Below are 13,739 nucleotides of genomic sequence, written 5' to 3' on the forward strand. Positions count from 1 at the left end.
TGGGAACACATTGGCTGACCTTGCTGCTAAAGCAGCACTCAACAAATCTGTGACACCACTTCTTATTCCTTACAGTGATTACAAAGCCACCATTAGATCTTATATCCGTGATGTTATGCACAAGTGGGGTATCAATAAATTACATGAGATAAAACCTTACATTGGTTATACCCACTTGGGTTGTCAGTCCTGGTTTGAAGAGGTCATACTACGGCGATGTCGTATTGGCCATACAAGATTTACCCATAACTACCTGTTAAAAGGTCAGGATCGTCCATTTTGTATCCCTTGTGATGAGAGAGTCACAGTCAAGCATATCCTGCTTGACTGAGTTGAATTCTCCATCACAAGGGATAGATATTTCAATGTCAGAACCATCCAGGATATTTTTACCACTGTTGCTTCTCGTTTAGTTATTGTTCTTTTAAAAGAAATTGATTTTTTGGTTGAATTTTGAGTAATATGTTCTATAAATAGATGTATTTTAAATATTGGTAGCTTAGATTGGTGACTTGTATTGTTAGTGGCTGTACCCTCAAAGAGGGTTCAAGTAGTGTAAAATTATTGTCCTCCTGAGGGGGTACGTAAGTCCCAAAACATTCGATGTAAATGTAAGTGTACCAGGTTTTTAATCGTAGCATTCTTGTTATTTTATCTTGTACACTCGCCAGCAGCTGAAGGGATGGTGTAAATCAGTCTAGGGTCCATGCAGGGAGCAAAGGTACTCTAAGTCCCCATGGTCCTTATTATGGTGATCTACCTTCGGTTGTTGGCGATCTATAGCCTTCTTTAATTACAATGTTTTAGTTTTTCATGCTGGTTTCATATTCATATCAGGTTTTTATATTATACATATATTCCATTTCAGAATTAAATGTTCTCGTCACGATATGGCTGAAACATTGCCGATGTGACGATAAATATTCACTCACTCACTCACTCACTCACTCACTCACTCACTCACCGTTGCTGGCCTGAGTTCCAATCTGCTCATTATATAGCGACATACTACATTTGTAAGACTGCTGGTCCAAACTCCTGTATACTCAGGGGTCTATGTGTTTGCATGCAGTTTTGCTTAAACTCCTAAATATTGATTACACGTAGAGTTAAGTTTTACATCACATTATTCAAGTCAAAGGGAGACGAGACCAAGTCTGCATACAAACACTTTCAAGTACCAAGTCCAAGTCAGTATATTCAGTATGTAGGAGAGTATACATTTACATGATTGCTGGCCCCATATTCATATTCATTTCATAGCAGCAGCTGTACACTTTGGATGACGTTGGCCTAGACTCTTAATATTTATTGCCTAGAGTAACATATTTGCAGGATTGTTGGCCTCCATTTATCAATATATAAGGAAGTATATATATCTATGATTGCTGGTTTGTATTATGTATTTCTTACACAGTGGTAGGAACATCTGCAGGATTACTTATTCAAGAAACACGACCACACATATAGAAACTGCATTTCCATTTATTCACAAAATATATGTTTGATTGAAAACAGCAGCTGGCTAATGATCAGAAGATTACGCTAATAGACAGACATAGAACCGAAGGGTTATCTAAATCTAGACTGCCACATTGCGAGCTAAGCTAAGCCCAGTTGCAGGTCTTGATGGTGTCGTCATACACCAGTGGCGGCGCGCATGACTGGACCACGGCAACGCCGTTGTTGGTACACGTGATGTACTTAGAGCGGAGTGAGTGAGGGAATACGTGGCCGTTGTTATTGCTGTTGCAAGGGTTTGCGTCGGTCGCAGTGGCAGATAGGGGGACACTGGTGGTATGACCAGAAGGTTCATCTTTTGGTCCCAGTGTCGGCTGCTGAGCGGATCCTGTTTTGTGGGTGCAAGTTTTGAAAGCATCGTTCCACACCAGACCTAAGGGGCAGCTTATGATTGTGGCAGCCCCGAATACATCACACTGGACAAACTTGGATGGGTCGGGAGGGTAAGGGTGGTACAAATTACCATTGGCAATATTTTCTCTTGTACAAGGATTATATCGGCCACAGGGCACTCCTCCCTGGACTGGTTCAGACCCACAGCTGACTGTGTCAGGGTTGTACTGGGTTCTGCCGGGACACTGTGTTACATACATGTTGCCCAGGGCGTCGCAATGGATGAACTTGGTGGAGTCAGATGGATGGGCGTAGTCACAGACGTTGTCAGGAGAACAAGGGTTGCTGACGTCAGATGATTCTGGAACATTTACGTGGTTATACATTGTTCCTCTTTGGGCATATGTAAAGATATACTTTAAATGATCATGGGAGGGCATTTTAGTTCATTCAAGGGCATTGTAGTTCATCCAAGTGCATTCTAATGTTTCTTTTCACAGACGAAATGTACAGTGAAGATACAAAGATGGTCTGATGCACATTGCCGCCATCTGTAGAAAGCGTATCTCTTCTCTTGTCTAAGTGACTTACGTTACATGTCTTCCGTTCCTATAACGTTGTTGTTTTTTCTAACATTCCTTTCATAAGGTGAACATAAGTGTATACTATGAGAGGCAACCTGTATGTCTATTAATTCCAAGACATTATTGAAGACATAAATGAAGTCACGCACGCGGTGAGATTTTCACACTTTAAGCATCATTGCACCTACCCTCACAGCTTAACCCACTGTCTTCCAGGTCGTCCTTCGTACAGTCTCTCTCAATCTGGCCCTGTCTACAGATGACCTCTACCCCTGAATAAACAAATACAGGCGTTACAATCTGTCTCAATCTGACCTTCTCTACACATGACCTCTCCCTGTGTATAGACAAATATAGATGTTACAATTTCTCTAAATCTGGCCCTCTCTACACATGACCTCTCCCTGTGTATAGACAAATATAGATGTTACAATTTCTCTAAATCTGGCCCTCTCTACACATGACCTCTCCCTGTGTATAGACAAATATAGATGTTACAATTTCTCTAAATCTGGCCCTCTCTACACATAACCTTCACCTCTGTATAGACATATACAGATGTTACAAGAGGAGCAATTCCCTTGCACAAAGAAAGGATACCAACAATTGTAGGGATATACTCTTGTAAGTGTTTTCAGTATAAACATTTTCCAGTATTATTCATAGATGTTTAGTATTTTGGACTGATTCTTTTGATAGGATAGATGAAGCACAAGCCGGTTTCAGGTACGGGTACTCTACAACTGACAATGTATATATTTTGCAGACACTCGCGCAGAAATATTTAGCCCGAATGGGAGAAAAAGTGTAGATTTTGCAAAAGCGTTCGACTCGGCTAACAGAATGTTGCTGTGGTCTCTTTGTAAATCCCAAGGTATCAGTACTAAAACTAGTAAACTAGTATGCTGCATATATCACAACGTAAAGGCTTGTGTTCGAAACAATAATAACCTCTCTGATTCCTTCCACTGTAACATTGGGATGAGACAAAGATATACACTAAGTCCATTTTCGTTTTCGTTCTTCACCAATGGACTATTGCTACAAATATATGAAAACTGTAATGAGGATATCCAATTACATCCAGAAACCAATAAGCTTTATCCTCTCATTTTTGCTGATGATATTGTTATGTTCACAGTATCTGGACACCAAAATCTGATAAATCAACATGAGTACTACTATTAACAATGGAAATTGAATGTCAATATCGATAGGACAAAGGTCATCGCTATCGAAAATGGAGGAAAATTATCAAAACGAGAGAAAAGGTTTTATAAAGGTGAAAGTTTAGAGGTTGTAAGAACTTATAAATACTTGGGTGTACAAGTCGACTAACTTGGTTATTGCAACAGAGCCGCACTACAAGCTAAAAAGATTTTAATAAGCATTTTAAGAACCATAAGACCTTTTCCAAATATTAGCTTTGACACCTTTTTCAAATTTTTTGACACTAAGATCTGTTCTATTTTATTGTATGGTGCAGACGTATGTGGCCAAGAAATCTATGACTCTGTAGAAAAGGTACATCTTAATGCGTGCAAAAGATGTCTAGGAGTAAACTCCAAAAGTAACAGTTTATGGGGAATGTGTGAGGTATCCTATGTATACAACTAGCTACATGTAAGTAGTAAAATACTGAATGAGACTGCCTAAAATGCCAAGCACCAGACTCCCCCCTCCAAAAACAAAAATAAAAATGTTAAAACATGATGATACTTTATGACGATAGAGGTGAAAACAGCTGGACCTCTGGTGTAAGAAAGATACTTCAGTCTTGCGGCTATGTGGAGAGAACAAAACGTAACAGTGCTAAAAGATATGTATTTTCAAAAGTGGCACTCTTTATTATCTTTATACAATATGTTATACCATTACTACTGTTTTAAGTCACTCGTTGGTGTGGAACAATATCTTCTAGACATTAATGTTAAGAAGTTCAGAACAGTACTAGAACGTTTCAGATGTTTTCCCATGAATTTCAAATAGAAAAGGGTAGGCATTTAGGGAGACCACGGGAAAACCGATTCTGTAAACATTTCACTTATCAAGAGGTAGAAGATGAATATCATTTTTTGCTTATTTGTTCATTGTATGCAAATATCAGAAAAGAATGCATAAAAAAAACAATATTTCTACTTAGACCCTCGAATAGATAAATTCGATACCCTCATGGCATCACAAAATCAAACAGCAACAGGACATCTTGCAATGTTTATGTACCATTCCATGAATATGAGATCCTCAGTTCTACAGCTGTGATACTAATTACTATATATTTATGTATGTTGCACCGTCTGCTACAGATGTAAAATGTACTATAGGCCTATGGCCTCCTCAGTACTGTAAATAAAGATTGTTTGATTGACCGCCTCTACAGATGAGTTGTACCTCTGTATAAACAAATGCAGATGTTATCATCTCTCTTAATTTAGCCATCTCTGCATACACTCACTACCTCTGTATAAACAAATAGAAGTGTTACAGCACCAATATCAGACACTCTGAACACTCTCCAAGGGATGGGTGTATTGGTTGTTGCGTTCGCTTGTCACGACGAACTAGCCGATTCTATTCTCACATGATTGCAATGTGTGAAGCTCATCCTTGTTGTACCCATCGTGTTTTTGTTGGAATATTCCTAGAAGTGGCCTAAAGCTAAACTCACATTCAGTCTTGTGACATCATGTATATTTTCTGCTTAGTCTGCTATTTTCTTGCTATGTTAGGCAAATTAACTTACTTGATGGGAGCTGTGAAATGCCCACGCTAAAACTTGCGTTGATGCAAGAAGGCATTTGATCAATGGTAACAGGGAGTCGACTTCCAATGACAGTAATGTAGAGTGATCTCCCCTTCATGGCCTTGCTGAAGTGTATAACGCCCGGCTTTCCATCACTGGCGCTGTCCTTGGAGTCATAGAAGGCGGGACCGGGTCGAGGGGTGCTGTAGGAGGCGTACATTGCCAGAGTCCCACAGATAACTTCTCCCACCTTAATAAACAGGGAAGTTTGATAGTTTGGTTGAAGTTGAGTCACAAGTGACTTTCAGCGTGATTTTAAATATTGCATAACATGATTATCAGATACTGAATAGATTATACTTCAATTTTATCTTCTAAATACGAAATCCTTCATTGAGGTTCCATCCAGGCGAATTAATCTTTTGTTTCATGGGGTCCCTGACTCAAAAGGTGACACTTGGGGTGAAGGTGAATCCAGAGTGAGAACCTATATTAAAGACAATCTTAACATAATGCAGGCTGAGGACATGCCAATAGAGAGAGCCCATCGCCTTCCTTCAAAGACTGGCACCCGTCCTATAACTGTAAAATTTGCAAACTATAGGACATGTCAACCATTCTTAAATCTGCGAGGGACTGTTAAACGGGGGATAGAGAGCACCGAGACACTGAGAGAGTGAGATGGTTAAGGTCATGTCTCATCCCTTTCATGACGAAAGCCAGAGAAGAGGCAAGATTTCTTTCATGGGCTACGACAAACTTATGACTGAGGGGAAAGTGTTCATTTATGATGAAGAGAGCGAGTCGCTGCTCCAAACAGATCAACAACAAAACTGGACCCAGAGGCAACTACAGCAGGGATGGGAAAGGTGATGCAGCAGCTGCAAGGTCCCCTGCTGATCAAGATGTACACACCCTTACCACATAGGACAGTTGTGAACTCACAAAAATCAAAACGTGTTCATGATGCTGATAACATTTCTACATTAGCTTGGAATGTGTGTGGTTTGTTCCCTGAAATACAATGGCCTGACTTTGTAACATTTTGTTCAATGTACGATATTTTCTTTTCGTTTTTGAAACTATGTGCACTCAATGGTCAACTGGACTAGAGGGCGCATTTAATGGGTTTGTACTTCACTACTGTAACGAAAAACGACAGTACGCCAGAGGAAGATTGTCTGGTGGCATATGTTTGATGATCCGTCAAGGCATTGACAATACTTTAGAAAGGGTATATGCACACCGGGGTAATATCATTATACTGAAGGTAGTTAATAAACAGTTTTCCCAGACTAGTGAAACTATATTTCTTCTGTTCACATACATTCATCCTGAAAAGTCTCCCGAGTATGAAATATCTGAAGACAGTGGTATTTACCGTCTGCAAAACAAACTGTTGCATATTAGGCGTGATTATGGGAATTCCAGTAAATTTGTTTTATGTTTTTATTTTGTTTTTTTTACCTACATGCGAGAGCTGGGTCAGATCCTGATTTTATTACTGACGATAGCAGTGAATACCTTCTACTTGGTGACACATATAACACGGACAATTTTGAAAAAACCTCGAAACTCAGAAGACGATATTACAAATAAATATGGCACATGCTTGCTCGAATTGTGTAAACTGTTTGGTATACACATATACACAATGGGCGTTGTAACCCAGCTGCTTCTCGGTTGTATACATACATTTCCAATATAGGTACAAGTGTTGTTGACTGTTGGATTTTGTCCACTGAGATGTTCGGTTACTTGCAAGATTTCCAAATACTTGAGCGCACTGAGTCGGACCACATGCCAATAGTTGTAGTCTTATCCAGCTCATTTTCTTATGTTTCTGCGTGCCTGCTCTACCCCTTGTACCGAGATACAGACTCCCTGACGCCTTTGTCACAGAACATAATAACTGTCTCATGCAAACCAACGAGTCAAGTATATTTGAAGATTTTGTTACATTACTCGGTGTCGATATTAACCGGGCTGCTAAGAAAATGGGTGATATTCTGATATATTGTTCCCCAACTAGGTCATTGTTTAATACCAGCCCAAATAATCAAAGAGAACAACCACCATGGTTTGATCAAGACAGAAAGCATTATCTATCTTCCGTAAATTTAAGTGTCGGTTACATTTAAATAAATGCTTGTCAGTGAAGCGTGAATTTAAGAGGTGTTGTCAAGATAAAAATGAGTATTACGATAAGAAAAATGCGGATGGTATGTGCATTGCAGCAAGGTATGGAGACTGTAAATCGTTTTGGAAGTCTTTGAAATCCCTGATATGTGGTAAGCGAAGGCAGTGAGACCAATGTTTTTGATGAAGCTGTATCTGATTTCTTACATTCTCATTCCTGTGACCATTGTAATAATTTGACCCTTACTGATGAACTATTGTCGGGTCAAACCACAGTAAAAGAAATTGAAGATAGTATTGGTATGCTGAAACGAAACATGACTCCGTGCGAAGATGGTTTTCCAACAGAACTTCTTAAATTAGCCGACACTACAGCTGTTACTAAATATCTGCATTTACTGTTTATTAAGACATTAGATACAGGTCACTTTTCCTAGGTGTGGAATATTGGAATGATTGTCCCTCTGTTTCAGTCTGGAAGCAGATCAAATCTGAATAATTATAGAGTGATCTCGTTGCTAAATGTTATTTGTAAAGTGTTTACGTCTGTTTTAGAAAAAACGAATAGAATTTGGTTGGATGTTAATAATTTGATTTCGGAGTCTCAAGCAGGTTTCCGTCCTGATTACTCTACGATAGACAATATTTCTATCCTACAGTCGTTGTGCAGCAAATATCTTTGTTAAAAGGTGGCAGATTTTACGTGGCATTCGTTGATTTTAGAAAAGCCTTTGATTACATTTACAGGAAAATACTGTTATATATGTTAGTTACAAAAGGTTGCCATGGCAAAATGTTCAACATTTTGAAGAGCATGTATTCAACACTTAAAGCTTGTATAAGATCTGAAGAGAGCAACTGTTTGAAACTTCATGTGGTGTTCGCAAAGGTTATGTTTTAAGCTCTGTGCTATTTATATTTTTTTTTATAAATGAACTTGTAATTGATATAGATGATAAATGCAGTCATGGAACATTCATATGGCAAGATATTGGAGATATAACGATGCTATTGTTTGCAGGATGATGTTTCAATGTTTTCATTTACAGTAGCAGGTTTGCAAAGACAGTTAAATGTATTAGATGTGTTGTTTTTTTGTGTGTAAAAAATGGAGTCTTAAAGTGAACACAGAAAAAAATAAATATAAAAGTGTTTAGAAACGGTGGTACATTACGGAGAAACGAGAAATGATACTTTGGGGATAAACAACTAAACAGTATTACATATTATAAGTACTTAGGGTTGACATTCTCCTCAAGGCTCTCTTGGTCAAACGCTTCTAATACTCTAGCTGCACAGGCATCTAAGGCAGTGATTTCACTTATTTAGTAAGAACAGATATATGTCATTCACTACAGCATGTGAAATATTTGATAAGGAAATTGCTCCTGATTTATTATATGCAAGTGAAATTTGGTACAGTAATTACCATCTTGTAATAGAGCAAGTGCATATTTTAAACGATACTTACGGGTGGGAAAGTTTGCATCTAACACGGCTATACTTGGTGAGACTGGTAGATGTGACATGCTCATACTAACTCAAGTACGATGTATTAAGTATTGGATTAAGTTGTCGGTATCCATATCAATGTTATGTACTACTAAAAAAATAGATGGAAATGGAAAATGTCATTGGGTGTCCAACATTAGAACTGTATTGTTTAGAACAGGTTTTTCATTTCTGTGGCTAACACAAACTGTTGGTGACGCGGATATGTTTATGTTTATACGGCAGTTTAGAGAAAGATGAATTAACTGATATGTTCAAACATACTTGGCATGATTTCTATTTGTAGTTCGTTATTTCACACACTATTCTAAGCTGAAAGCAGTTCTGGAGCCTGAAACGTATATTTTGCAGCTGAATAAGTCTCTCCTGAGAGTATTTTGTATCCTTACATAATTTTAAAATTGTTTCTTTTAAGAGAAATAAACACAATTGTATAACCAGATGTATCTGTATAAATTGTAATCTTGGAGCGATTGAAGATGAATACCATGTTTTTATGTAATGTACAAAATAAATTCGTAAAAAGTCTTGCCGCGGCTGAATTCCATGTCTCAATGTGAACAAAGCATGATAAATGTAGGCCGTTGGGTCCACATTACTGAATAAATATGTCTGTTCAATTATATATCGGATATCGCAGAGTTTATGCATTGTTTCGAAGAAAAAAGAAAAGAAAAGCTTAGTTCTTCTATGGTCACTTACAATAGCTTCGCCATCATCGGCACCAGAGTTTGCGGGGTCGTCCTCAACAACAAACGAGTCGTCTACGGTGACGTTGACTGGAAGTGGCGTCGTGATAGGTTTGTCTTTGTCAACAACAGTTGGTGCTGAAGACGAAAATAATCTGAACTGGTGGACAAAACGTTACTATTACATGTAGAAGAATATTGTTACAAGCAGTAATGTGAGTAGTTCTTGTGTGTTCCCAAACAGAAGGCAATAAGACATTAGAACTTAGTCAGTTTGCCTTCTGCGTGCCTTTAACATGCACCTTAGCATATATATGCAAACTTTTGAGATACATACTTCCATTGTGTTCTGAAGACAGCGGTTGTAGTGAGCAAATAGAATTGTACTTGTTCCTTTGTTATCTATATTCCATAGATATAATGGACACGGGTAGCATGCGAGCATACGCAAACTGTAGTGGAAATCGTTGGTTACAGAATTATGAGTGTTTGAAGCGTATATCAGGACTTGACATGATCAAACACCTGGCCAGAACACAATTTCGAGAAGCAAGCGGCTCGCCGAAATACAGCCTCAATACACAATTATTCCCTGTACGTTTTACCATGACCCAGGAGAAAAGTTTGGAAATATGCCTTGTCTAAAAGAGATGTTCTGGGCAAGAAAGAGTTTCATCTTTAACAGGCTGCCGCTGACATTGAGTATACAGTGAAAGCAGTTAGGGCTCTGGAATTGCGAGGATTTCAGCTGTCAGACATATACACTCATATACACTGTGTTTTCTTTTTCAAAAATATATTTTCTATTTTCACCTGGTAAGTTTGCTTTTGGAAAGTCCGCGGAGAAGTCTTTAAAATGTTTTTGAGGAGAACTTTGGCCCTGAAGTAGCATTCAATATGGTGGCTATCAAAAGCACTTCCTGGTACTAGTTTGTGCAGACTTTGCGCACTGGTTTCTGGACATCAGTTATGGAAAGTCTGGAATGTCTAGAGCTGATGGTTGGAGCCCAGCAGATTTTGAAAGCTACTATTCAGAAAACTGCTGAAGAAAAACATGACCCCAAAAAGACGGCAAGAATAACTGCCAAACGGTACATTTTAGCTACTTGACCCTTTCAGGCCATATTGTTGAGACAAAGGATTGCGTACCTGTGCATGAGATTTGGAAACGTTGGAACAGTGAGTTTGTGAGATGATCTTTACCGAATAATAAATAATAAGAATAAAAATTGGAATATTTGCATTAGATCTCCTCGCCATGAGGCATGGTTCCCTAATTATTCACATCCCATTTCTACCAGCTACACATAGCCTATAAGCATATTGACACTTAAGGCGCCACAGTATTTATGTCTGATGAATAGCAAATGACTGCAGGTGTTCCTTTCTACATCATTAATTTGAAAGTGGGTTGGTATACAGCACAAGGCCTGGCCTACCTCCACAGGAGCTGTCCTTCAGTTGGTACAGCAGGCTGTCAATCTCGGAGAAGTCGTTGAGGATGATGACGTGGGTACAGTCAGGCTCGGTTGCCACGGCCTTCAGCTCGGATTGATCGATACTTCCAATACCAACTGATATCATTGTTATGCCGTCGTCTTTGGCTTTCTGAGCAGCGCTGATGGTGGCTGATTTACTGTTGGATCTGCCGTCAGTGAGGAGGATAGCCACCCGCTTGGCGTTAGGTCGGGCACCTGCTGCTGAGCTGAACAAGACGTTGACAGTGTGGAGGATGGCTGCAGCAGTGTTTGTTCCTCCGCCACTCTTTTTGATATTACTGATAGAGTTTAACAAACTATCCTTGGTGGTAAAGTTTTTGAAGAGAATATCTCCGCCAACATAGGAAGCATATTCAACAGTTGACACTTTCACACCATCCTCCGATATGTCTAACTCAGAGACTATGTCAACGATGAAGTCAAGCATCCGCCTGAAATCCCTTGTGGAGACGCTCCCGGAGCCGTCCAGGATGAAAGCGAGATCAAGCTGGGTTCTGCAATCTGGTTTGAAATTAAAGATGAGCGATAATGTCTTCATTATAGCGCCTAATGCGGAAAATGACTCATTGACTCTTCATTGAATCATTGCATTCACAATCAATGTGGCTGTCTTACTTACCGATGCCTTTCAGTGACTCAGCTTTAGCGAGGAAGTCATCCATTGATCCTCCTGGTCTGAGGTACGAAGCCCAGAACGAGGCTTGGCTTTTGAGGTCACCAGGTGGGCTGCCACTGTTGTACTTCTTTATATACAGTGCCGCCGCAAGGCCGGAGTACAGGGGCTTTCTGAGATCGGTCCAGGATGCACTGCGCCAGTCGATGTTGAAGATTGACTGGATTGCGGTGCATTCTGCAGATATTGAGGACGGGCAGGACCTCGTTTCAAGGAATTTGTCCTCGTCTATCTGAAAGAATGTAACGACGGGATCACAGTGAACGACTCTTCAGCTGTATGTTTCTGTAGATATAACACAGTGACGGTCAAGGTACCAACTGTTCAGCTGAATTAATGATAACATTAGTATCTCATGGGATCGTCATTCAATGTAGGAACAGTGTGTCGCACGTATCCACCTTTCTCTCCATACACTCACGTCAAAACTGACCAGCCACTCTTACACATATCTTACAAACCAATACACCGTATCTACACACTATACAACACACGTTATACCAACACGTCATAACCAAACATCACACACAACACCAACACACAGCACAAAACACCTACACGCCATACCCGTCACAAATCACATGAACATCACATTCACACTACACCCATACACACACATCAACAGAGCACCCTTCCACACATTTAAAAACTACACACAGAGAGCAACACACACGAATACCACCACATATGGCACAAGACAGATCATCCGCCAACACAAATTCCAAAAGACATATCCACCCACCCTATTTCCCAACACACAGAACACAAGACACATCCACCCCACCCCACCCCACCCAAAACACATTGCACAAGACACCCCACTTCCACCACATGATCACACACAAACACCACACCGATGTAGCGTTCTTTTCGATGCTGTATACTTGACACAGCACTACAGTGGTCTCCAGAACACTATACACACTAGGGTAGACAAATAGGTAAATGATTCCATACATCAACACACACTGAAGTACTATAATGTTCTACGGGATGTTTTACTTGTTACAGTGCTCCCTCTACTTTCTTTACATGACTGGATCAGTGAGGTAGCATTGTAGTTAAAGCGTTCTGTACAGCAGCACGCACGCAAGTACTACGGTGTTCTGCAAGATACTTTACTAGGCACAGTATACAACGTTCTACAGGAATGCTTACTTGGCACAGTATACAGGTACTTTACCTGCCATATTCCACCATCATAGCCTTGCCTGTATGTGTCAGAATCTTCACCGTCGGTGGTCTCCACGTAGGCCAGACGTCGCAGGAAGAGTCGGTCGTCGCCGAGGATGCAGTTAGATCTAATCCTGTCGACTGCAGCGTTGACAACCACGCTCCCGCCAGTGCCCGGAGTGAGAGTGAAGTCCGCTCCCCCCTTGGAAGCTAGAGTTCCATGCAGGAGCACAAGCAGTAGTAAGTACCACATAGTCTTTAGTCTTCTGTGGGCACCTGGGTACAACCCCGTATTTATACCCGTGATCACCCAACCAGGTTGATAAGTGTGCTCTGACAGTTACACGTTGAAAAAACCAATATAATTGATTTTGTTCCTAGAAGATCGACGACATGATTACATTTCCTCAAGTGGGGTTGCCAAGTGTTTATTAAACAAACAAGAAGCCCCCAGTAACAGGATGAGACAATGCCATATATCAGTCTATCTCATAAATATAAGCTGATCTGAATTGGACAATAACAAGTGGGTGAATAATCGGCATGTCTGTGTGGATATTTGTTCTATTTGTCGTATATTCTCAGTCCTCAGCGGACAATCCTCATGTAAACTGACATAGGGGTGTGGTCACGCCCAGCCACACAGCCCTACTGCTTTGAGCGTAAGCAAACAATTCCTTGTTTTGGAGGGTGTGTGTGTGTGGGGTGGGGGTGGGGGGTGGGGGTGGGTGGGGGTGGGGGTGGGGGTTGGGGGGTGGGATCTCTGGTTTCTTCAATACACCTTCAGGTACATGCTTTACCAACTACACCATTGACTCAGATATTATTAGGTTTCTAGAAACATGGACTGTTGATTATGATTCTGACCATATT

The 13,739-nt window shown here is 40.2% G+C and overlaps 1 protein-coding gene across 1 annotated transcript; it reads right to left on the minus strand.

Annotated features, from left to right (window-relative positions):
- Positions 1-1,607: 1,607 nt before the first annotated feature.
- On the minus strand, positions 1,608-13,119 carry LOC137278868 (uncharacterized). Its single transcript, XM_067811688.1, has 7 exons — positions 12,877-13,119; positions 11,640-11,925; positions 10,961-11,521; positions 9,535-9,659; positions 5,182-5,431; positions 2,627-2,710; positions 1,608-2,245 (listed from the first exon to the last, which is right to left on the minus strand). Exons 1-7 carry the CDS (start codon positions 13,117-13,119, stop codon positions 1,608-1,610), a joined length of 2,187 nt encoding a protein of 728 aa, XP_067667789.1.
- Between the last annotated feature and the right edge of the window lie 620 nt (positions 13,120-13,739).

Source organism: Haliotis asinina, chromosome 1 (genome assembly GCF_037392515.1).
Source record: "Haliotis asinina isolate JCU_RB_2024 chromosome 1, JCU_Hal_asi_v2, whole genome shotgun sequence".
NCBI lineage: Eukaryota > Metazoa > Mollusca > Gastropoda > Lepetellida > Haliotidae > Haliotis > Haliotis asinina.